This window comes from Zingiber officinale, chromosome 3B (assembly GCF_018446385.1).
Source record: "Zingiber officinale cultivar Zhangliang chromosome 3B, Zo_v1.1, whole genome shotgun sequence".
In the NCBI taxonomy this organism is placed as follows: Eukaryota; Viridiplantae; Streptophyta; class Magnoliopsida; order Zingiberales; family Zingiberaceae; genus Zingiber; species Zingiber officinale.
In genome coordinates, this window is record NC_055991.1 from 44995827 (window position 1) to 45023154 (window position 27328).

Consider the following 27328-nt stretch of genomic DNA (forward strand, 5'->3'; position numbering starts at 1 on the left):
AGTCTTAAAATTATTGGAAGGAATCGATGACTTTCTCATATCTATTTAACGTACTTACACACAGATGTGCAAACTGACAACAAATTAGATAATATATATACTTAAAATAGATTATGGGTCGAATCGCGAAAGCAATCGGGCCGCCCTTTTTGTTTTCTCGGCGCCGGCGACTTGTTCTTCGTCGTATTTTTTGTTTGAATTCAACAAGAAGGGGATCTGACGCTCTACTTTGGACGACGACGACGAAGCATCCGTAGCGACGGAGAGGGAGCTAGGGCTACCTATGGAGCGCCTTACTCTATTCTTGGATCGATTTATTGTTTCTCTGTCTTTCCTCTCCCTTCTCACCACTGCGATTGCAAGAGGCGGCGACCCAAGCCAGCATCCTCTTCCAGGTTTTCCTGTGAAACTTTTATCTTGAAGCATTAATTTTCATCCTCGATCTGATGGGAAATCGGTATTTAGACGCATTTAATAAAATCATGGGTGCGCGCTAAGCCACTCGCATCCTTTTTATTAAAAAAAAAAAAAGAAAATCGGATGGGAAATCTAGAGTTGGGTATGGCATCCCTTCTAGGGCTTTAATCTGCGAATTTGACAATTAGTGGTATTATGGATTATATTAGATTTGGTTTAACTGAATTGGGTACTAAAAATTTTTTATTGATGCGATCTAAGAAGATTTGGTTTACCGGATATTCATTTTAAACGCATGGTTTACAGGGGTTGCTGATGCTGGAGACAGTATCTTAACTCGGCAGCTCTTTGAAGAGAAAGAGCCAGTTATAACGTATGTATTGAATGGTAATGTTTTTTGTGAAGCATGTTGGATGAATTTAAATTGTTCCAATATCTTACCAAAATTACAGAGATGAAATGGCTGGAGGGTACATGAGCAACTCGGAGCTTGAGGAGGCTATGAAGGAATTCAGTAAAAGATGTGCTAATATTTCCAGGATGTACAGGTATATTTGATAGGACATTAATATCTTTCATCTTTGCGTAGCCTGAGACTGTCATAAATGATTATTTTTTTTTTTACTATTATCCGTTTATTGTAGCATAATTCCCTCAGGTAAAATGTTTATTGTAGCACTCGGGTTAGTAGAGTTAATGGACAAAATTAATTCACAATCTCAGACGTACATGATATAGAATAATATTATGGGCTCCTTATTTAAAATTGTTAGTTGGTAGCACTAGTTCTCTCTTTCGTGTGCTGATCGGCTCTTTCTTCTCTCTTCGAGTGATTGTTCAAATCTGCTTCCAGCATTGGAAAGAGTGTTAAAGGTTTCCCATTGGTAATTTTCTTATCAAGAAAAATAAAGTTGTTTTTCAGCTTTTATTATTATTATTATTATTATTATTATTATTTTGCTAAATTATAATTGTATTTGATTAAATATATCTTCATGTTTGGCTCTAGTGGGTGATGGAAATCTCTGACAAAGCTGGAGAGGAAGAGCCTGAACCTGCATTCAAGGTTACTGTTTCCTAGCTTTCTCTAACATAATTTCTCATCCTTGAATAAGTAATGGAAGTCCTCATGGAAGATAAGTTGGATAACATTTTTTTTTGCAGTTCTAAATTATTAGGCATACTTCCTAGCTTGAATGTATTTGTAATCCAATTTCCTTAAACCTTTTTTTTTGTCTGTGATTTTTTAACATAAATGGGTAATTGTCTTCCATTGGATGTGTAATTTACATTGTTCATGTGTTTATGGGGAATAAAATTATGCTAAAATTCTCTCTTTGTAGTCTATACATATCTTGTCATCACTTGTTGTCATTGTTTGTGGTCTTAGAATGTTGTATGAACTCAGACTGAATCAACTGGATAGTACATTTATTTTGGCTACCATCTATATCTGTGATGTATATCTATCTGTGCTATTTTTGGATTTCCATTTTAGCTAACTTAAGGTGCTGAGCATACACTTAATGATTATTGCAGTTCATTGGTAATGTGCATGGTGATGAACCAGTTGGACGGGAGCTATTGATGCTTCTTGCTAACTGGTTATGTGACAATTACATGAAGGATCCCCTGGTAAACCTCTTCCCTGTGTCTCACAGAAAAAAGTGGAATACAACTAGTGTTTTCCTCAGTTAGTAGCTTCTGGTTCTTAATTGTTTGATATATTTTCCTCTCTATTTTACAGGCAACATTAATCATCAAAAATATTCACCTTCATATTCTTCCTACAATGAACCCTGATGGATTTGCTCTCAGGAGACGTGGGAATGCAAATAATGTGGATTTGAATAGGAATTTTCCTGATAAAGTGAGTTTTCTCATGAGAATGGCGATGGAGACAAAATGTCACATGATTTATTGTTTTTTCCATAATTTTTAACTGCAAGTGGTTTGTTTTCTAGTTTTGCTTAACAAAAGATAATGCTTACAGTTTTTTCCTATGAATGATATCATGCAAACTCGCCAACCAGAAACAAGAGCAATCATGACTTGGGTGAAAGAAGGGCATTTCACTGCCTCTGCAAGTTTACATGGGGTAATATTCACTTAACATTTATTCTACAATATCATGTTAAAAGACTTGGTGATAATTTTAGGTTCTAATTTTGCCAACCTTCTCTATCGCTAAGTTTACACGGGCTAACCCTATATGTTCTTGTAGAGTAACATATGAACTCTGCTCTTTTACAGGGTGCACTTGTTGCAAATTACCCATGGGATGGTTCTGAATGGATAAGGTAATTGACTTTTTCATGGCCTTTGTGTAGCGATAAAGAAGAATTATGTGATCCTGACATTTACAAAATCTATTATTTTATCATGAGAATGATTAATGGAAAATGCTAGATCTTTAAGTGATAGAAGAAGAGTGATGCAGTCCGATAAACTGTTGTAGTCTTTAAGTTGGATGGAAGCTTGTTTCAAAATTAATGAGTTTTCCACCCTTTTTTCTGGTTGCATAACTCTGCTAGGAAGCACTTCATTCTTCTTGTTGTATAGTCTGAGACTCAGGCTGCATCATATGATATGGTCAAAGTTCTAGTTACTTATATGTTTGTTGGACTAGTGGGCCAACCTATTGGATCATATGTATATTTTTAGCATGTTGAATATATGGTGTGCAATATTTTTCTGAAAATGTAAATTATATAATTCAAGGATAACTGACAAATCAGGAAACTGAGATGTCAACCAGTGTCAACTCAAGTTGCATTTTTAATTTCAAAAGTGAACCAGATAGACCAAGTTCAGTTCAGTTCTAGTTACTTATATTCTTGGGTTTTCTGGTTGTACGCACCAGTTCAGTTCAGGTCTATGCAATGTGAATTCCAAGGGTTTTATGCAGTTGCTTTGAAGTTGTGGTTCTCCTTGTTGGTTGCTACTCGGAAAACCTAATGGTTCTATTGTACAAAAAATTTATACAAAGGTCTGAACCTTTTCCTAGCTACCATGTGTTCTTTTAAATTAAACTCGGATCGCCTGCGGAACTTAACACGTTTGATCCTAAGTTTAATTTATTTGTTCTTTTAGGTTTAGACTTGGATCTCCTGCGGAACTTAACACGTTCGATCCAAATCACCTAGATTATTAATTCCATTAAATATTAATTTCCAAAATTGACTTTCAGGACTGCATGGCGAGACACATGACCTTCTTGGATATGGGAACAACCACCACCGCCTAGACAAAGTCTTTTAAGGAAAGCTAATATTTAATTTCCTTAAATAACTCTAGGTTAACCAAAAAGAACAATCGATTCACAAGGAAAAGAAAAATAAAAGAACACAACATCGAAAACTAATTCGAAAAAATAGAATCGCATGCATCTTGTATTTGGTATTTTTACAAAGAAATAAAACTAGTATGATGCGGAAATTAAATACTAGTATACCTTTTCTTTTGCAAGCAAAAACCTCTAGATCTTCTACCGTATTCCTCTTCTAACCTCGGACGTTGTGTGGGCAACGATCTTCCGAGATGAGAAACCACCAAAGCACCTTCTTCTCCTCCTTGCAAGATTCAGCCACAACAAGAGCACCTCCAAGGATGAAGAGATTCAACCACTACCAATGCTCCAAGGGATGCAAGCTTTCTCTCCTTCTTCTCCAAGCTAGAATTCGGCCACCACTTAATCTCCAAGAGGGAAGAAAGTTTCGGGAGAGAAGAGAAAAGGAAGAGCCGGCCACACCAAGGAAGAAAAGAGGGAGAAAAATAATAGAGGTTGTTCCCCTTGAAGGCTCCCAAAACCCCCTCTTTTATAATCGTTAGCTTTGGCAAATAAGGAAATTTAATTACAATAAAATTTCCTTGACACGAATTAATTAAGAAAAATTAAACAAAATTTCCTAATAGATCATGTCATGGCCGGCCACCTCATGGAGAGCAAACAAGGCAATTTTCAATCAACAATTAAAATTCCTTATTTATCTTCGGAAATTTTAAAAAATAAAATTTCCCTTTAAAATCCCTTCATGGTTGATAAAAAGAAATTTCTATAATTTTAATTTTTCAACATGTGAATAATTTACAAAGAAGAAAAATAAAATATCTTCCAATCTACAAATAAGGAAAGAGATTTAATCTCTTTCTTTAATCTTTTGTAGAAATTTATAAAAGAGATATTTTAATTTTTAATCTCTCCAATAAATTATATCTTCCACATGAGAAAAATTTAAAATTAATTTTTTTTTTAATTTAATAGGGCCGGCCACCTAGCGTGGGTTGAGCTAGGGCCACCCACGGACCAAGGTTCGCCGACAGCTTGGCCCTCAAGCTAGCTTGGCCGGCCCTACAACGTGGGTATGAAGGTGGGTATAGGTGGATATAGTACTTATAAATAAGAGGCTACGATAGGGACCGAGAGGAGAAATTGGTTTTGGTCTCCGATAAAATTAAGCATCCCGTGTCCCGAACACACAACTTAATTTTATCAACAATAATTCATTCCACTAAAGAACTATTATTGAATTATCGCACCAATCCCAATTACATTTTGGGCTCCTTATTATGAGTGTGTTAGTCTCCTGTATTTAAGATGTCGAATGTCCACTAATTAAGTGAGTTCGACAACTCATTTAATTAATATCTTAGTCGAAGAATAGTCTCAACCTTATCATCGTATCGGACTAAGTCCACCTGCAGTAATAATCCTTATGAGCTTCTCTTGGGGACATTATCAACTGATCACTAGACACAGTTTCCTTCTATAATCAACACACACTATAAGTGATATCATTTCCCAACTTATCGCGCTTATTGATTTATCGAACTAAATCTCACCCATGATAAATTAAAGAAATAAATATCAAATATATGTGCATTATATTAGGATTAAGAACACACTTCCATAATAAGCGAGGTCTGTTCCTTTATAAAGTAAGTATAAAAGAAACGACCTTTGATGGTCTACTCAATACACTCTAAGTGTCTAGTGTAATTATATAGTTAAGATAAACTAATACTAATTACACTACGACCTTTTAATGGTTTGTTCCTTTCCATTTGGTGATTTATAATTTATAAATCGATAACATTATCTTACGTATGTGACACCGTACTATGTTATCTGATATAAATTAATTGAACAACTACAAACAAATGTAGATAATTTGATCAAATGTGATTCTTTATTCAAATAAATGTTTACAAAAGTTTAGGCTTTCAATATACATTCTAACAATCTCCCACTTATACTAACGACTAAGATGCCATATCTTCTGCCCTCCACATGTCGATCGAAAGCTTTCTTTGGAAGGGCCTTAGTGAAAGGATCGCCAGGTTATCTGCTGATGCAATTTTGGCGATAATAACTTCTTCTCGCTTCACGATATCTCGTATCGGTGGTACTTGAGCTCTATATGTTTACTTGTCTTATGGGCTCGTAGTTCCTTCGAGTTCGTATCGCTATTATCACAATAAATTGTGATGATTTTGGGCAAACCAGAATCACATCTAAGTCCATTAAAGTTCCCTGAGCCATCGCTTCTTTGCCTCAGGTCGCCACATACCGTGGTCGAGTCCGAAACGCATTTTTTAACACTCCTCCACGAATGGCTCCACCTCTAAAGTAAACACACCGATGTAGACTTCTTGTTGTCCCTATCGATTGGAAATCAATCAGTGTAACCCATAGGGAGCAAATCGTCTTGGTAAACTAGCGTATAATCTCTAGTCCTTCTCGGTGTACTTTAATATACGCTTCATGATCCAACGTCCTTGTCGAGTTACTCGATATCTCGCTAACCGTACCCAAGCGGATATCGGTCTCTGTGATACATAAGGCTTCCCATCGAAGCATAAGGCGCTTTCACGTCCTCTATCTCTTTTGATATCTTCGGAGACATCTCTTTAGATAGAGCTACTCCACGCCTAAAAGGTAAGAAACCTTTCGGAATTCTGCATGCTAAAACGAGCAAGGATTGTATTCTATATATGAAGCTTGGGATAGACACAACATTCTTTTCTTGCGATCCCTTATAACTTCGATCCCAAGAATGTGTGCGCATCTCCTAAGTCCTTCATATCAATTGTTTGGACAACCTACGTCCGATAATATCTTGACATTGTTGCCAATTAACAAAATATCATCTACGTATAGTCTGAGAAATACCACCACGCGTTTCCGTTACACTTATCAGATATAAGACTCACCGAATAAATCCATATAATGGATTACTTCATTAAACCGGATGTTCCAAGACTTGAAGCTTCATTCCATAAATGGACCGATTGAGTTTCACACTAGATGCTCTTTGCCTTTTCAATGAACCCTTCGGTTGCTTTATATGGATGTTTTCTTCAAGACTTCCATTAAGGAAAGTCATCTTGACATCCATTTGCCAAATCTCATAATCCATATGAGCGACGAATAAGAGTATCCGGATAGACTTAAGCATGGCGACCGTGAAAAGGTCTCCTCATAATCGATTCCCTCTTTACGAGTGTACCCTTTCGCAACAACCCTAGCTTTGAAGGTTTCTACCTTCCGTCATCCCTCTTTTCCTTTTGTAGATCCACTGCATCCAATGACTTTTACACCATCGTGGTTCTACAAGCCCTCGGCACCTTATTAAGTACATGACTCTATTTCGTTGCCTTTTGCGCCAAGATACTACATCTATATCTTGGAGTGCTTATCATATGTTCGGGGATCGGGTTCATGTTTACTCGGGATCAAGTCGAAGACTCTCCCAAAAACACGAATCTCTCGGGTCCCTCACAACTCTCCTACTGACGAGACACCATCGTGGTTGTGTATCATGTGTGACATGTGCAGCCTCTTGTGGTACTTCATCTTATATCGCTGGTACTAAAGTGGCGTATCCTCTAAGTTCTTAACACTGACTTTCATCTAGGCTTGTGATCCATTATATAGTCTTCTTCAAACGGGCGTTGGTGCTAAAATGACCTTCGGTCTTTAGACTATAAAATAAACCACCTTTCGTTCCTCCGGATAACCCACAAACACGCGAACTTCGTAGAGATTCTAACTTACCAAAGATCAGTTTCAAAGTACGTGGACTACCCCAAATCGAATATGTCTTGAGTTTCGAAGCCCATTCCACAATTCCATGGGAGTAGAAGATATTGATTTAGAAGGTACTAAGTTTAGAATGTGTCTTGCCGTTTCAGAGCGTATCCCCAAAACGAATTCAATAACTCATCATCGATCTAACCATCTCCATAAGAGTCCTATTCCTTCGCTCGCCACACCATTCGGGTGTACCAGATGCAGACAATTGGGATTGAATCCCTACCTCGATAAGTAATTCCTAAACTCTCTAAGAGGTATTCGCCACCACGATCAGACCGTAGTGTCTTGATACTTTTCTCCACATCAGCCTTGTATTCTTTGAACTTATCAAAACACTCGGACTTGCGGCATTAGGTAAACGATCCATATCTTGAATAATCGTCCATAAAAGAGACAAAATATTCAAAACACCTCTTGCCTGGATAGACATAGGACCACACAAATCGAAGTGAACCAATTCTAACACTTCAAAGGTCTCTTGGTCATTTTACCTTCCAAGCAAGATTCACAAGTTGGAAAATTTTTCAACTCTAATGAACCCAAGAGTCCATTGACTATAAGCCTTTGAATCCTACTTAAGTTAATATGACCAAGCCTTAGATGCCAAAGATATGCTTGGTTCATTTCCGAAGGATGTTTTCTCTTATTAGTGTTAGAAGATGTGTTATAGATTTTCATATTTTGCTTTGTGGGAGAAATTGGATTTAAAGTATATAAATTGCTAACTAATGTACCAGAACAGATAATTACTTTATTTCTCTTTATAACTACATTGTTATTAAAAGAAATAGAATATCCATCCAAAAACAGCTTAGAAACTGAAATTAAATTCTTTCTAAAACTGGGTACATAAAGACACTTTCTTAAAACCAATTTTCTATTTCTATCAAAAGATAAGTAGACGTCTCCCACTGCAACAGCCGCCACCTTAGTAGCATTGCCCATGTAGAAGGTTATCTCTCCTTAGCATCAACCGCTTTGGACACGCAAAGAAATTGCATACATGGTGTCCTCACATTCACACACCATGGTAGATAACCTAATTATGTTTCAACAACCGAGCATGAGATATACCTTTGTTGTTTTGATTCTTATGAGACATCCGCCTTCGATGCCCGCTTGCGGATGAAGCACTGCCCTTGACTTCTTCACCCAACTTTAGGTCCACTGAGATTTATTCACCTTCTTTGCTAACTTGCTTTCTTCTTCTTCCTTTCGGTTTAGAAGTAACCATTTTCGATAGTGAACCGAGAATTACGAAACAAACCTTCTCAAGTTCCATTAGAGTTCATGACGAATATACCCTTTTATTCATATTGTAATTCAGAATTGCTCAAAACTTCTAGGTAGTGTTTGGAGGATCATATCGATCCGGGTTTCCATCAATTTCTCCTCTAAGGATTTGTATTTCATTCGGATAAGCCATCATCTTTAGGATACGATCCTCACGGGAGTACCCTCTTGCATGGTGGCCGTCATTATCTTTCTCACGGCTTCTTGCCTAGAATCTGGTGACAAAGAGTTCCTCGAGATTGTCATAATATCATAGTCGTTGGTAAATCTTGATGTTGATGTTGCAATACATTTGACATAAGCCAAAATGTAACACCGCCATCTCATCCGCTTTTACCCATTTCTTATGATATTCATCTTCTCTTGGGTAGATTCTCCGAGTGCGTCAGGCAAGGTTCAGTCAGTACAAACTTATAGCTTTCAGCAGTAAGAACAATATCCAGGTTCCTTTTCCAATCTATGTAGTTAGGACCAGTAAGTCTGTTCTCTTTTAGTATGATGGCCAGTGGGTTGAAAGTCATCATAAGAATCACAAATAACTTTTGGTCAGAACTCTAAATTTAGAATAATATTGATTCCTCAAACAATACTATTTTAAATTAACCAACACCTCAAAACACCGAGAATTTTGTATGCCACGATAGTGTGGACGTATACAAATTCAACATTTGTAAAAGGAGGATTTAACCCATTAATTTTATTATCTTGTCAACCTAACTTTTGACAAATAAAATTAATAGTTGGTTTCCTTTGGTCACACGAATAATAGCAGTGACTCCGATGGGGAGGATACTATTAGGCGTGCCTAAGTGTATACCATTACTTGACACTAAGTCCATTAATAAGATTGTGCCCCTTCCGATGGGGAAGATCACACGCTCTTAATTAATTTCCTATAGTCATCCAAAATGGAAGTTTGTTCTAGTGATCCACAAACAAACTCATCCGATATGGAGGAAGACACTCAGAGCCAACGCGCAAGTTTGTTTGCATCACTTACAAATCAGTAATGGAGACCGTGGAATTTATTTAAACTCCCTCTCCCACTTAGTTATTTAAAAATGAGGAATTTTGACTATGCTAGCCTACTAAACATGTATACTAACATACACACACAGCACAACATAAAAACAATAAATAGAAAAACTAATTTTCAACTATTATGACTTTTATCTATTGTTGTCCTCCGTGTGTTATCATCCTTAGCTGCTGCCTTTTTTTTTTTTTGGCCACCGCCACCGGGTCTAGTCGTCGCAACCATCTTGCTCCTTGTTCCGCTGCGCCTCTGGTCCTCAAAAGGTTCCACGCCTTGCAAGATTCGATCCGCGACATAAATAGAATTTTACATTTTTCGATCCTATATTCCTCGAAAGAATGTACATAAATCTAGATCAAAAAATAAAATCCTAATAAAACTAAATACAGCTCCTGCTGTATTTTATAATACAATCATGCACACACAATAAATGCCCTTGACATGTCCAAGGGTCCAATCACACATAATAACTATAATTCATAATAGTTGGATCCTGCATTCACAAAGTTAGCACATCCTACTATTAATCTGCCTAAATTATGTATGACATGTGCATAATTAAACTAATACTAAATACACAGAGGCAAAATCCTAGCTCTGATACCAATTGTTGGTTGCTACTCGGAAAACCTAATGGTTCTACTGTACAAAAATTTTGTACAAAGGTATGAACCTTTTTCTAGCTACCATGTGTTCTTTTAAATTAAACTCGGATCGCCTGCAGAACTTAACACGTTTGATCCTAAGTTTAGTTTATTTGTTCTTTTAGGTTTAGACTTGGATTTCCTGCGGAACTTAACACGTTCGATCCAAATCACCTAGATTATTAATTCCATTAAATATTAATTTTCAAAATTGGCTTCCAGGACTACATGGCGAGACACATGACCTTCTTGGATATGGGAACAACCACCACCGCCTAGACAAAGCCTTTTAAGGAAAGCTAATATTTAATTTCCTTAAATAACTCTAGGTTAACCAAAAAAAACAATCGATTCACAAGGAAAAGAAAAATAAAAGAATACAACATCGAAAACTAATTCGAAAAACTAGAATTGCATGCCTCTTGTATTTGGTATTTTTACAAAGAAATAAAACTAGTATGATGCGAAAATTAAATACTAGTATACCTTTTCTTTTGCAAGCAAAAACCTCTAGATCTTCTACCGTATTCCTCTTCTAACCTCGGACGTTGTGTGGGCAACGATCTTTCGAGATGAGAAACCACCAAAGCACCTTCTTCTCCTCCTTGCAAGGTTCGGCCACAACAAGAGCACCTCCAAGGATGAAGAGATTCAACCACTACCAATGCTCCAAGGGATGCAAGCTTTCTCTCCTTCTTCTTCAAGCTAGAATCTGGCCACCACTTGATCTCCAAGAGGGAAGAAAGTTTCAGCCACAAGGATGGAGAGAAGAGAAAAAGAAGAGCTGGCCACACCAAGGAAGAAAAGAGGGAGAAAAATAATAGAGGTTGTTCCCCTTGAAGGCTCCCAAAACCCCCTCTTTTATAATCGTTAGCTTTGGCAAATAAGGAAATTTAATTACAATAAAATTTCCTTAACTTTCCTTGACACGAATTAATTAAGAAAAATTAAACAAAATTTCCTAATAGATCATGTCATGGCCGACCACCTCATGGAGAGCAAACAAGGCAATTTTCAATCAACAATTAAAATTTCTTATTTGTCTTCGGAAATTTTAAAAAATAAAATTTCCCTTAAAATTCCTTCATGGTTGATAAAAAGAAATTTCTATAATTTTAATTTTTCAACATGTGAATAATTTACAAAGAAGAAAAATAAAATATCTTCCAATCTACAAATAAGGAAAGAGATTTAATCTCTTTCTTTAATCTTTTGTAGAAACTTATAAAAGAGATATTTTAATTTTTAATCTCTCCAATAAATTATATCTTCCACATGAGAAAAATTTAAAATTAAATTTTTTTTAATTTAATAGGGCCGGCCACCTAAGCTTGGGTTCAAGCTAGGGTCGGCCACCCATGGACCAAGGTTTGGCCGACCCTAGCTTGGCCCTCAAGCTAGCTTGGCTGGCCCCTACAACATGGGTATGAAGGTGGGTATAGGTGGATATAGTACTCTATAAATAAGAGGCTACGATAGAGACCGAGAGGAAGAATTGATTTTGGTCTCCCGATAAAATTAAGCATCCCGTGTTCGCCCCGAACACACAACTTAATTTTATCAACAATAATTCATTCCACTAAAGAACTATTATTGAATTACCGCACCAATCCCAAATTATATTTTTGGGCTCCTTCTTATTATGAGTGTGTTAGTCTCCCTGTATTTAAGATGTCGAATGTCCATTAATTAAGTGAGTTACTGACAACTCATTTAATTAATATCTTAGTCCAAGAATAGTACCACTCAACCTTATCGTCATGTCAGACTAAGTCCACGTGCAGGTTTAACATGACAATCCTTATGAGCTTCTCTTGGGGACATTATCAACCTAGATCACTAGGACACAGTTTCCTTCTATAATCAACAACACACACTATAAGTGATATCATTTCCCAACTTATCGGGCTTATTGATTTATCGAACTAAATCTCACCCATTGATAAATTAAAGAAATAAATATCAAATATATGTGCTTGTCATTATATTAGGATTAAGAGCACACACTTCCATAATAACTGAGGTCTTGTTCCTTTATAAAGTAAGTATAAAAGAAACGACCTTTGATGGTCCTACTCAATACACTCTAAGTGTACTAGTGTAATTATATAGTTAAGATAAACTAATACCTAATTACACTACGACCTTTTAATGGTTTGTTCCTTTCCATTTTGGTCGTGAGCTACTGTTTATAATTTATAAGGTACTGATAACATTATCTTCTGTATGTGACATCACATACTATGTTATCTACAATATAAATTAATTGAACAACTACAAACAAATGTAGATAATTTGACCAAATGTGATTCTTTATTCAAAATAAATGTTTACAAAAGCTTAGACTTTCAGTATATACTCTAACACTCCTATGTGAACCAGATGCATGTTTGTGTAATGATTAGTCTTCCTGTATACTAACTTAATTATGCTAGTACTTTTCTGTGGGAAACAAAAGTTCAGAATCTATCTTATGGCATTTGATTGATGGAAATATATTTATAAAAATGATAAATCCAATTAGCCTCATTGACTAGCCCGGTGGTGACCGGCCCGACCTCACGAAATTTTCCCATCGACCATCATGTGTGGCGAGCAGCCCAGAAGCCCAACATCATTTGGTTGCGCACTCTATTTGGAGGAAAAATTTCTACAAATACGTCATAGTTGGGGATCGAACCGCGGGTGTCTGTTGACAACTTGAATGTCCTGCCGTGACACCATAGCCCCGTAGATGATTGATGGAAATATCAGAATCTTCTATAGGGTGTCAAGATGACTTATACCATATGGTTATATGAGAATAATTTGATTTTAACCTTTCTCTATGTCATTCCTCAAAAGAGTACTGTATAGTTCTCTGTGCAATCTTAGTTGCGTAATAGGAAACAAGAAAGAATGGAAGGGATAAATACTAGTTCCTTGGGTGCTTTATTCATTTGGGTATAAATGCTTGAATGTTACCCTAGGTAAGAATCTATATCAAGTGGTAGCTTTAAGAATGTACACAAGGAACATCGTAAATAGGCAATTGAGCAACAACTAATACCACTTATTATGTGATTTATTCCACTTCTTTCATCTCCTTGATCTGAGATTTTCCAACACTCCCCTCTCAAGTTGGTGCATGTATCTAACATCCCCATCTTGCCTATAATTGACTCAATTCCAGATTACACAGTTTCATATAGGTCTTCACGGGCCATCATCTTCAATCTTGCTTTCAATAAAATTTCTGCCCATTTTCATCTGCTTCATTTGGTTGTTGAACTAGGTTGTTCACAAAGCTGATTGTAGATTTCATGTAACTATACATCACTCTATGATGCACACTGGAAGCTGAAGATCTTTTATCAATATTTTCATCCATATGAACTCACAAAATCCTTCTGCAATAGTTTGAAATTCCATGTCTTCACTAATTGCTATAATGGATTGCTTTTTCTCCATGTAGCCAAAGTTATCCCAAAGTTTGCTGCAGTATCTGGAAGTAAGCCTACTCCTAGTGATAGAGATTGTCCAATCTGCATTAACAAAGCCTGGTTTCCTTCGTTTGTCACTCTCCTGAAATATCAACCCTTTTCCAACAGTCCCTTTTAGATAACCTAGGATGTGAAATGCAACATCTAAGTGCTGCTTGATGGTGAGTGCATAAACTAGCCTTTTACCTAGTCGGGATGATACTGGGATGCCTGGGGTGAGCATTATCACCTTTTGCTCCGATAATGGGCTGAGTGAGTGCGAGGTAGATGAGTCTTCCCACTGGTCCTAGCACCTGCTTCTATCCACAGGAAAATCTTCTTTGTCACTTCTTACCTTCCAATTTGTTTCCAATGGAATAGCTGTAGGTAATGCTATGCTCCATTCCCATTAGTGCCATTTGGACAGGTGTGATGATCATTTTGGGAAAGAATGGGCTCTATCTCAATTTAATATCTTACTATTTTATTAAAAATCTCCCCCCTTTACTAACTAACTTTGGTGAAACCTAAAATAAATTTACGTTAATATCCTTTTTTTTATTCACACTACAAATAATTCCAAGGTTTATTAGTAATTCTACAAGCGAAACAATCAGTGATCCAGAGTTCGAGACTCAGCTGCGGCATATTATTATGAATTTTTCTCATTATTAATTTTCTCTGGTTGTTTTATATAAAAAAATATAGTTCTCTTTAGTCCCACATTTTAGAATTGACAACACTATGATCAAAAAAGTTTCTATAAATATTTTAGGCTGATAATGTTAAAAAATATACTTTCCTTAGTTTTTTTTACTAAGATAAGTATAATATTAAATTAAATTAATTTTTTTCACAGGGAAGTCGTAAGGGTGACACTCGAAAATCCAAACAATTCGGATATTTAAAGACCCAAATAATTCAGATTTTCAAAAGTCAGGTATTTTAGCCTAATGATTCTATTTTAGTATTTTAATACTAAAATACTTTAATTAATATAATTTCATTATAAAGGGTAAATGTGATTTCAATGTATTATATTATACACGCGACGCGTGTGCACGATCACTAGTATGGTATTAAAAGCTAAGCCCATACTCTGTGTGGGTGAGAGGATGTGTGGAAGGTAGGATACTGACACCCATTAGTCTTCACATGGACAACTATGGTCGAGTAATCTTTTGGATGGAAAGAGCTTCTCTCTAATTCAATAGTAGGATTGCAACTTAACATAATTTTTTCCCTAAGAGGTACAGATCACAATGATTTTATGATATGAAAAAAATACCTTCTTTACTCCATGCTACTACCATTCCCAAGATGTACTCCACAGAAACCAGATCTTGGATTTAAAATAGCCCTTTCTTAAGCTTCACAATTTCTTTCTCTTCATCACCCATTATTATGATATCATCGAAGGGCCCAATTAAATTAGCTTTCTTACCACATTGCATTTTTTATGAATAAGGTATGGTAGGCTTGCCTTGAATCTTTTAGAGTAGAGCTGAATCTTGGGCACAGCCCTTGGAGATTGCTTCAAACTACATAAGAATTTCTTAGCCTGGACATGTTTCCAACCTTTCTTATGTTTTAAAACCATGATAGAGATATTAGATCTCCTCCTCTAGCTCTCCATTGAGCTAAGGATTTATAATGTCTAATTGAAAGAGCTCCCAATCAAGATTATCAAATTTTTAATGTCACTACATTAAAACTCTTAACGGAATTCAAATTTTGCTACCAGTGCAAAAGCTTCTTCATAGTACATCCCATAGTTTTGAGTGAAACGTTGAGCTACTAACCTCGCCTTGTGTCTGTCATTGCTTCCATCTTATTTCTATTTTACAGTAAACACTCGTTTGCATCCTTTTTCTTTCTTTCTATATTATATTTTACAGTAAACACCTATTTGCATCCTATTTCTTTCTTTCTATATGATACTCTTACTATGTCCCATGTATAATTTCTGATAAGGCTTTCATCACCTTCATGATTGCAACCTTCCACTTAAGGTTCTCCAAGCTTTTTCTTGAATATTTTTTTGGATTCCCCACTTGATCAAATATGATGGTGAAGCCCCTGAATTTTGGTGACATCTAGAGTATGTTTAATAATTGGAGATGGATATTTAGTGCAGGATCTTATCCCCTTTCTTAGAACAAGAGCATTCAGACTCTTTTCCACAAGCACCTTTTCCTTTACCTGACTCAATTCAGGTGATTGGCTAGGCTTAGGAATTGGAGTTGTTGGCTGTGTACACCTGCATAAATTTTTTAGGCTACTGTTGCAACTCTCCCCTTTCATTAGTGATAGGAAATATAGACAATGTTTGATCAGTAATAGGGGAACTCGAGTCATGGCTAGAAATTGATATCGGGAGATAGATAATAGAGATCCCAGTGACACTGTTGATATCTCCCCCTGATGAGAGACATTGATGTAGAAAGGCTTATGTCAAGCAAAGTGGCACATTGTTTGATAGCAAGAAATTTTGAGACATGACAATAATATTTATATCCTCGTTGAGTGGGGGAATGCCAAACAAAGAGACATTTTAGAGCCTTTGGTTCTGGCTTGTGTTGGGTTTGTCTTGTATTGTGAACATATATCGTGCATCTAAATACTCGTGGAAGAGAATTTAGGATAAACACATATGACGAGTGTCCAAAAATGTACTCAATGGTGTCCAAAATTGAAGAATTTTAAAAGGAAGAGAGTTTATGAGGTAGAACCTGTTGTTTAAAATTCGTGCCGGAAGAAATTTGTCATTTCGTACAGGGCGAAATTTGTCATTTCATCCATCGCTTGGCACCACTGCCACCACGAGGTCGCAGACGCGCTGCGATCCCACAGCGGCCTAGGTCGCACGTGCAATATTAAACCTATGGTGTAATAATTAAACTTATATTAATAATTTTAATTAACTCCTAGCTATAGTAGAAAACAGACTTCACTCTAATAAATTATCCTATTAACTTTATATATATATATATATTATTTATTTTAATTTTGAAAATATATAATAACATTTTTATTTATTTATTTATCATATGGAAGCGTTCCGTCCTCATATTTTTTTTAAATATATTTTATTTAAGTATATTTTATTTATTATTTATTATTATTTTTAATATTTAGGTTATTTTTTATATTTTTTAATTAATATATTTTATATTTAAAAAAACCAAAATCATATCATTCCAATATGACTCATTTTAAACCATGGTAGAACCCATGGGAAATAGGCATGATACCTGCAAACAATAGAGATCTAGCAACTTTAAGGTGACGTTTGGTTTAGAGGTTTGGGAATGAGGGAATGAATTCATTGCCAAACCATATGTTTGGTTGATGGGAATGAAATCAAGATTTTGGAATGAAACCCAAAAACTTGGGTATGGATGAAACTCACCCCCTACCTTGGGTTTTGATGGAATGTGAATGAAAATTAAGTTTTGAACGAAAATACCCTTAGTATATTTGTTCAATTTTTCTTTTATTTCACTCTCTCCTTATTCTCTATCATCATACTTTCTCTCTTATCATACTTTCTCTTCTCATTCTATCATCACATTTTCTCTCTCAATATACTTTCTCTCTCCTCATTCTCTCTCATCACACACATTCTCTCATCATTTTCTCTCTCTCTTCATTCTCTCCTCATTTTTTTCATCATACTTTCTCTCTCATCATACTTTCTCTCTTCTCATTCTATCATCACATTTTCTCTCTCAATATACTTTCTCTCTCCTCATTCTCTCTTATCACATATTCTCTACCATTTTCTCTTTATATTCTCTCTCATCATACTCTCTCTCATCATTTTCTCTCTCTTCAGTCTCTCATTTTTTCATCATACTCATCATACTTTTTCTCTCCTCAATCTCTCTTACCATACTCTCTCTATATTTTCTCTCATCGTACTTTCTCTCTCTTCATTCTCTTTCATTACACTTTCGCTCCTCATTTTCTCTCATCACACTTTCCCTCTTTTTATTTTTTCCCATCTCACTTTCTCTCTCATCACTTTTTCTCATCATACTTTCTCTCCTCAATCTCTCATTTCTCTCATCACACTTTCTCTCTCTTTATTTCTTTCCCATCACTCTTTCTCTCTCAACACACTTTCTCTCTCATCATACTTTTTCTCTTTTCAATCTCTCCTATCATGTTCTCGCTCTTCATTTTCTCTCATCACACTTTCCCTCTCTTCATTTTTTCTCATCATATGTTTCTCTCACATTCAACTTTCTCTTCCATCTAATTTTTTTCTCTTATTTTCTTCTAAAGGTAAAAAAGAAAATTTAGGTTCATTCTGATTGAAAATATTCAACTAACCAAATATTATTTTTAAGAATGATACCCAAGCTCATACCCATACCCATTCCCATTCCACAATACTATGATACCCATTCCCATTCTGATTCCTAGGAGAGAACCAAACGCCACCTAAGATTTGAAGGTTCTTTCTTTTTGCCATTGTGTTTTTTTGGACTGTATAGGCAACAAGAAATTTGATGTAACATGCCATTGTCAGTAAGATAATGTGTAAGCTTGGGAGAGGTAATTCCTAGCATTATCTATTCTTACATTAGTGGATGGCCCAATAACATTTTGAATAACTTTATAGAAGGCTTTGAACTGATGCTTACCTTTAATTTTATATCATTACTTACATCCAATGTGCTCTAATTTTTTCATCAATAAAAGTTACAAACCATCTAAGTTCTAGAAAGAGTTAGAGCTTGGCCCTAAATGCCATTGTGAAAAGGTTTGTTTTGTTTAGCAAGAATGCAATGATCACGTTGAAAAGAAATACTCCTGCTTTGATAAATAAATGAGAGTGCAATGATTTAAGATAATGAAAACCAGGATGTCCTAGCCATTTATGCCACCACATTAATTTGGAATTATTTTACACAGTTGAAGAAACTTTACCCTGTATTGGCTTAGGAGGCATCGCCTGTGATATAGTACATACCATTCTTCGTCTAAACACTTCTAATCATCCTCCTGCGAGATTGATCCTCAAACTCAGAAGGAAAAAAAAGTGACCATCAATCTAAGTTCTTGGGCATATTACTATCCAAAATAAGGTTGCATGTAACTTCTTGTATACAAAAAATAAATATCACTTGAAGTCAGGTAAGCAAATTGTTCTTTGACTCATAATTATGTTGTTGTACCATCAACAATGGTCACTATGCTTTTGTTCCCTACCTGAAACTCAGTGATGATATCCTAGGTTCCTGTCATCATATTTGTTGCTCCTGGATCTATTATTCTATAATTTAACATTGACCTTCTAAGTAGCAGAGGATGTTCTAAATGGCAGCTAAGGCAACTACCTAGGCGAGAGACAAACATCAATTGCACTACTTTTGTCAAAGGTGGCGTTTTAATCAGTCAAAGTCAATGTAGGTAAAAAAAACCCCTTGCTGTGCATTAGGTTGGATCGGCACGACACAAGATGTCAATGCGGTGAAGCGTTTGAATGTGTACCTTGGGATTGGTGACGAGTTCAGACCCATCGTCCGAGCCCGGCGAGGGGTTCGGACGCGTCGCATGACGTGATCCGAAGTCGAAGTGCCGAAACAGAAGTTAGGTTTTTTTTTTAACTTATGGTTTAATTGATTAATAATTTTAATTAACTCCCAATTATGATTGAGATAATTTCAATAGACTTAAAGCCTAATAAAATTATCCTATATATATATAATTATTTTTGTTTATTTTTTAAATAATATTTAGATTAAATTTTTTTATTTTTAATTAATATATTTTATAGTAAGTTTTTGTTCTAATTTTTGATCTTTTATTTAATTATTGAAGATTTATAATAAAACAAGTCAACTGCTTAGGTGGTAGGCAGTCTCTCACTGCCCCTTCTACTGTATAACATTGGATGACTTAGATTATATTTGTTGCCACTAGTGGATTTGAGGATATTGATGCATCTATTCTCCTGCAAGTTTAGTTTGATTAGCAGTTAAAGGAGAAGCTCAACTTGTGACTGGACAAATTCAGGCTAGGGTTATCTTTTCAATCTCTTGGGCAGCCTCAGTAGTATAATGCATTTTGATTTGATCAAGGTTCATATGCAATATGTAAGGGCCTATATGGTCAATGTTTTAAATATTTAAAATATTTATATTGATATCTAAAAGATAAACAAGTTTTATCACCAAATAGAGTGACTTAGGTTTTAAGTCATTTTCTTTAATCTAAATTTATTCAGATAAGTTAAAGATGGCTTTTTGGTTGCATATGTAGACTGCATATGCCATATGCAATTATATGCAGTCTCTTTCAAAATAAACCTGTGTGGCTGGATATGTGGCCCAAGCTGAGTTTTTTAAAACCATGGATTTGCTTCCCTTCTTTTCCAAGGCATCCAGATCACTGGCCTTCCGCATCTCTTCCAACATATTTCCCTTGTATGAAAGGGTTTGTTGTAGTGTTCATGCCATTGTTTGTCCCATGGTACTTGATTCCAAGGTGAATTGCTCCATGCTTGAGAGTGGGGAGTGCAGGATTCTGTGCGCCACTGGATGATGGATGAAAAATCTGAAACCTTTGACTTTCTTCAGAGCGGGCAGCAAATGCTTCGCACAAGGATGGAAGGGCTTGATGCTGAGTAGTAATTCACTTCCCTCATTGAGATCAGAATTAAACCCTTGAAGGAAGTTGAACATTGTATCTTTCTCAAGCATCTGCTGTATTGCTCAGCATCATTGCGGCTTTCCCAGTTCATATCATAAAACAAATCATTCTCCTACAGTTGTTCCATCAATCAGTTGTAATAGGTTGATACATCCTTATTGCTGAGTTGGGTGGTTTGAATTGCAGAGCACACTTCAAAGCATTATGCTATATTCTCCATATCAAAATATATATCCTCTATTGCTTTCCCTATTGCTTTCCTTATTTCTTTAGCAGCTTTTAGAATAAGTTGATCCTTCTGATCTTTTGGCTCCATGGCTCCATTGAGTTTATAAGTCAGGTCATAATGATCAAGTTTTCAGCCTCTCAGCTGTTGTAGTGAGCTGCATTTGAAGGAACAAGAACAGCAGCCTTGAGATATGCTTTCTTTCCTTTATCTTTGATTACCAAGGAAACAAATTGAAATCATTCTGTAAAGTTACTCCCATCAACTTATGCTAACTGTAGGTTATGGAGATCAAGAGAGGATATGGTGGGATTGGATAGTAGGATATTGGTGTATTGAATTGGAAGTAGCAGAAAAGCTCTGCCGTTGTTATATCCAAAGAGTTACTTGCCATGGCTCTGATACCATAACATCAGAAAGAATTGAAGGGATAAAAACTCCGTCAAGCGCTTTATTCACTAGGATAAATACTTGAACACTATCTTAGTTAGTTATCTATATCAAAGGATAGTTTCCCTAAAGTAAGAAAGGTACATAAGGGAAATAGTAAATAGGCAATATTGTGAAATCACTAATCCCTCTTATGGTGAGATCTATTCCAATTTTTTATAAATCCCAATCTGTGATTTTCTTGACCTGGGATTTCCCGAATTTTCATCACAATAGTTAGAACATGTAATGATAATAAACTGTGTCATGTGATGGACATTTTTTGTAATGGGTATGATCTCCATTTTGCAGGAAACAATACAATGCATGCCCTGATGATAGAACTTTCCGCTATATGGCTCGTGTCTATAGTAACTCTCACTATAACATGTCACTGAGTAAAGAATTTGAAGGGGGCATAACAAATGGGGCACTCTGGTATGACATATCTGGACTATTACTCCTTGCAGATTCTGGATTTATGCTTCTCTAACTAGTTGGTCTCCATGATAAGTTTTTTTCCCTTCTATTTAAACTCTGGAAATTTATCTTATGTTTTAAGGTATCCTATATATGGTGGGATGCAAGATTGGAACTACATTCATGGGGGCTGTTTTGAATTAACTTTGGAAATTAGCGATAATAAATGGCCTCCTGCGAATGAGGTTTGTTTGAAACTATGTTTCCTTTCAAAGATGACTTTTTTTTCTAGCCAAATAGTGTAAAATTTGATTTTTTTTTTTTTTTCTGGATGAGCATTGTTAAAGTAACATAAGACAACATTGTTGAACATGCTTTCATAACACATCCTTCTATGAAAGCGTGATGCTTGTACTCCAAAGTCAATTTTGTGTTTCTTCTGAATATCTTAGATCTAAAATTGTTGCTTTCCATGAGGCTCAAAGAGATCAATAAAGTAAGAGAGATATAATAACCTATTGATTTGTCAGTAGATGATACATAGTGTCTGTTATGGATTAATCTTATGAGTTGTATACTTGTATAGAATGAGACATGAAGTTTCATAATAGGCTCATTGTTTTATTAGGAAGAATGAAAATACAATTGTAGATGACATGTGAGTGAATAGTTCTCTGCATGGGAAGAATCAGCATGCTTTCAGAATACTCTCCATCATGTTCTTCTTTTAACATTCATAGACCAATTTCACATACACGATGCATGAAACACATATCCCTCAAACAGGATTTAGGTTGGATATATGGTATGCATAGAATATAAATGGTGGATGTAGTTAGGATCTGCAAATCGAATGACTCTTAGCACAGTAAAAATGAACATCTCCTGCTTTGAAGGATTGGTTGATGAGAACAATTTAGATGTCTGCTGGTAAATGAATTTAGTTCACTTATAATCCTGTAATCATTACTATATGATGTGTTGAATGTGTCCCTTTATATAATTGAAGTGTTTTATTGTTATCTTATTCTTTATGTGCAGCTCCCTGTTCTCTGGGAATATAATAGAAAAAGTATGATAAACCTTGTAGCGAGTGTGGTAAAGGTACTCTTGCATACAGACTCCCATCATACTTTGGCATAATGTCTGTCAACATAGAAGTCATACTTTCATTGAATTAAATCATATTCGAGTTACTTTAACATTTCAGACTGGGATTCATGGAAGGGTATTTTCAAAGGACGGTCATCCTTTGCCTGCTTCAGTAATGATCAAGGGGATTAATTCCATGGTAATTTTATCCAGAACTTATTTCTATACATTTTCAACAGTGAAATTTTGTTGTGTAAGGAATATGATTTTCTCTCTTTTGATGCTATTGGCTATTTTTTTGCTTATTTGTGATTTTAACTAGCTGATGTGGGATAGTTCAATCTAAGGAACCTAGACCTAGAGCTTTGCTTTCATAAAACTAGCATAGAACATCTTCAAAGTTCGATATTTTTCTTTTAAAAACTTGTTTAACTGTGGTTCTTATTATAACCATTTCAAACAAGACTTGTAAACTTTGTTTTTCTTTTCTATTGTAGGTGAATGCCAGCAGTATCCTTGGAGATTACCATCGGATGTTGGCTCCTGGGGCTGGGAAAAGCTATCAAGGTAGTTTGTCCAAAGTTGCATTAATTTTTTTACTCTTAAGAATCACCTAAATTTGAAGTTTAGTAGTGAAAAAAGTAAGTTTGTTTCCATAAGCATCTCTTGATGTGCTTTGTTTCTTTGCTTGTATTTGAGCATTAAGAAAAACCCTTTGGGTGAATGAACCTCAAAATCCTCAAGGATAATTTTCCTAGTTTGCTCTACTTCTAGTCATTGTTTATTTTATATAGAAAGGTTGCACAGCGTGGTTTACCAAATAAATCGTGAAGTTGTGCGTGCACAAAATAATTGATTATGGTTCCTGATTAAAGGATGACAGTGCTGGTGTATTTTCCAATTCCCTTTTATCTAATCAGCCATGAATTTGTGCATGCCCCAAATGATTTGTAATGGTCTGGAAACTAAGACTGCCGATGTATTTTCCAACTTCTCTCTAACTTTGTCCCGATAGTTAAATTTGAATATATTTACTACTTAGAACTATAATATGAAGTGTGCTATGTCAGAGATGTGGTTTGATTATTAGATTCTTTCTTTTTTCCAGTTTCGGTATCTCTGCCTGGTTTCCAGCAAAAGACTACACAAATATTGATGCAAGATTCATCAGCCAGTTTGGATTTCATTCTTGAACCTGAAGATTCAAGCAAAATTAGACGTATTCCTAGGATATTGGGTTGCAGGTGCGATGGCACTGACAAACTAGAATTGGTCCAGTATCTGAGAGGTATTCAGCTGGAGATATATATTGTGGTCTCCATCTGCTTATTTTTATTCATCTTGTTTAAGAGGAAATGGTTCCTTAAGTTGGTGAACCAGAGACATATTGTCACCCCAAAACGATCAATTGTTTAATTGCCTGGTGAACTAGTCAAGGTTTATATTATTCTTCTACCATGGCCAATCCCTTTTGCTTGTTTGAGTTATTAATGTTAGTATTGTTTGTTAGGGATATTACGGACTTATAAGCACACTTGGGAAGCATTGGCTTCTTTCTTGCCGTATGCATTTCCTGAAGCTATGATGTAAGTTGCAAAATTTATATTCTTCCGACAATAGTTATATGGTATAGAATCTATTTGCAAGAGCAATGATCTTCTTAGTTGCAAGTAATTGTGAATGAATCCTGAACGACACTGTATCATCTGCCTTAGGATCATTAGGTTCATCCTATCTATTCTGCAATGTCCAATGGTAGTAAAAAGGTGTAATCCATCACTTAGTAACCTCACATGGTCGGCTCCTCTAAAAAATGATAAATCCAGTTATCCCGAAGATGATTGGTTTGGTCTTACAAAATTTTTATATTAGCTATCAGGATAATTTGGGAAGTTGTAGTTGACCTGTGCGGGGAGGATTTTTTTTTCATGATTTTATCAAGATTGACTATAATAGTAATTTTATTTCGTACTAACCAACTTAACCGTGCCTTGTTCTGCAATGTCCAAGCTTGTCCCTAAACTTGGTTAATAATATCCCTCGTAGAAGATAGTTGGGAGTTTTTAAGGGCAATCATTGTCGATGATACAGGTGCTATAAGCTGCAGTTGAGTGCACATTACCGAACAACTCATGACTGATGAAGAGATGTCATCCTCGTCAATTATGCACTCCAGGACCAATGCAGTAAATTGATGAATATCGAATCACAACTTGAATTTTATACGTAATCTTCACTCATAAAAAATTTTATTTCTATTTTCTGCATATAAAGTTTTATTTGTTTCAACTTTTTCATACAAATATTATTACCTAATTGCCCCTCAGATTTTTTAGATATAAAAGGTCCAAAAATAAGTATAATTCCTCTTAAAGTCAGCATTTTATAAGTATATTTTCTATTAAATTGAGTATGATTTTTTTCCTATTTTAATATAATTCTTCCTAAATTCAATACTATTTAAAGAAAAAATCTAGTACATTTTCTCTCCAATTAAGTATCATTTAAAGAAAATTTAGTATATTTTCTATCCAATTGAGTATTATTTAAAGAAAGTTTAATATATTCGAGTATATTTTCTATTAAAATTGTCCTTCATATTTTTTAGGTATAAATAGTCTAAAAATGAGTATAATTCCTATTAAATTCAACATTTTAAACTAGAATCGAATATATTTTATATTAAATTGAGTACGATTTTTTTCCTACTTAATATAATTCCTCCTAAATTCAACATCATTTAAAGAAAATCTAGTATATTTTTCATCCAATTGAGTATTATTTTAAAAAAATCTAGTATATTTTTCATCCAATTGAGGTGGAAAAAGAATCGTGCTCAATTTGATAAAAAATATACTAGATTCTAGTTTAATGTACTGAATTTAAGAAGAATTATACTCATTTTTAGACTTTTTATACTTAAAATATCAAAGACAATTAGGTAAGTATATTTGACTAGAGAGTAGAAATAAAAATTTATTTCAATAGAGACTACATGTAAAATTATATTTATCAATGGAACTGCATGAAAATCTTCCCTTGATTTAATTCACAAAAATACAATTCTTATTTATTCGCTTTAATCAATTTCAATCATAATTGCATGCCTTGAAGTCAGTAAACAGTCGAGCTAAATAGATAACCAATCTGAACCATTTAAAATTAATGAAGCGTTGTTTAAGTTTGGTCGGCTTTATTATTTTATCAATCTCTTAAATCGATCTTTGATGGTTTAAAATTCTATATTTTAAAATTATTTAAATTGGTTAGTGAACCTGATGTTATAAATTTATTTATTTATTTATTTATTATTTTTTATAAAAAATTATTAATATTGGATCATGGATATTGATACGATGATAAAAATGACCCCCCTCTCTCTCTCAAAAGTGGGTCAAAGCAGGGAGGATCAGCTGACGTAGAAGTCAAAATCAAACAATCAGAGTTGTATGGTCGGATAGACTTAAAACTGTTGACACTGTTGCAACACTGTTACCTTATCCACTACTAAAGCAGAGTACAAAGCATAGGGGAATGTGCATCTCAACTATTATGGATGATACACATCTTAAAAAATTATCAATTAGATTAAAAAAATATAAAAATTTCAATTGATAACATAAGCTCAATCAATTTAACCAAAAATCTAATATACCACCAATCAAGGACTAAATACATAGAGGTTAAGCATCACTTTGTAAGGGATCATATAGCTAGGGGTGATCTTGTACTTGACTATATTGAGTCCAAGTCAAACCTAACAGACATTTTTACAAAATCCTTATCTGAATTTAAGTTCAGTACACTTAGAAGATAATTAGGTATATGTTTAGTAGAAAAAATTTTAAACTTTTCAAAATCATTTTTTGTTTTGCCTTTTCAAAAATTATGATTTTTTAAAATTATATTATCTCTTTAAAAAATTTTATAGCTTTGTTTTAAAATTCTAGGATAAATTATTTTATTTACTTCAAAAACTCTCAATTTTACTAGTGTTTTCAAATATTAGACTTAACCTAGGTTTTTTCTCTAGAAAGCAAGTACCCATAGGTTTCAATTAGAGCATCTCACAAGCACACTAGGAAAACTTTTCTTGAGTATGAAAAAGTACTTAGAATGGTGTGAGATACATAGGGTATTGACTGGACTTCAGAATACTTGTCATCCCTTTTAGTAAACCTAACTAGATCATGTACTTAACTTGACTAAGCAAGTAAACACTACTACCTTATGATAAATAGTTAGTAACTAATAGTTAGATATTTCTTTTAAGAAAAATAAATGACTATTTATTTTTTTTTTCAAAAATTCTCTTTAATTACTTTGATCTTTACATGCTTGGACTTTACGATAAAAATAATTGACTTTCCCCTCAAACTTAAAGAACTTACTTAAAGAGTTTTTAATGCATTAATCTAGAGGAAGATTAAAAATTATTTTTTTAAGTTAATATTTTTTTATTAGCTTCTTTTCTTAACTTAGTATTTTTGATATAGGTTAAAGGGGGAGTAAACATAGGTTAAGTTAAATACTTTTTTTAAAATTAAAGTA

General features: G+C 34.8%; 1 protein-coding gene across 1 annotated transcript; it reads left to right on the forward strand.

The window, feature by feature from the left end:
- The first annotated feature begins 91 nt into the window (after positions 1–91).
- On the forward strand, positions 92–24235 carry LOC122056448 (carboxypeptidase SOL1-like). The gene is made up of 15 exons (XM_042618406.1): positions 92–395; positions 724–790; positions 870–965; positions 1271–1301; positions 1427–1483; positions 1957–2052; positions 2165–2287; positions 2411–2515; positions 2671–2717; positions 21578–21703; positions 21828–21930; positions 22727–22789; positions 22896–22976; positions 23275–23344; positions 23886–24235. Exons 1-15 carry the CDS (start codon positions 284–286, stop codon positions 24191–24193), a joined length of 1485 nt encoding a protein of 494 aa, XP_042474340.1. The 5' UTR covers positions 92–283; the 3' UTR covers positions 24194–24235.
- The last annotated feature ends 3093 nt before the right edge of the window (positions 24236–27328 follow it).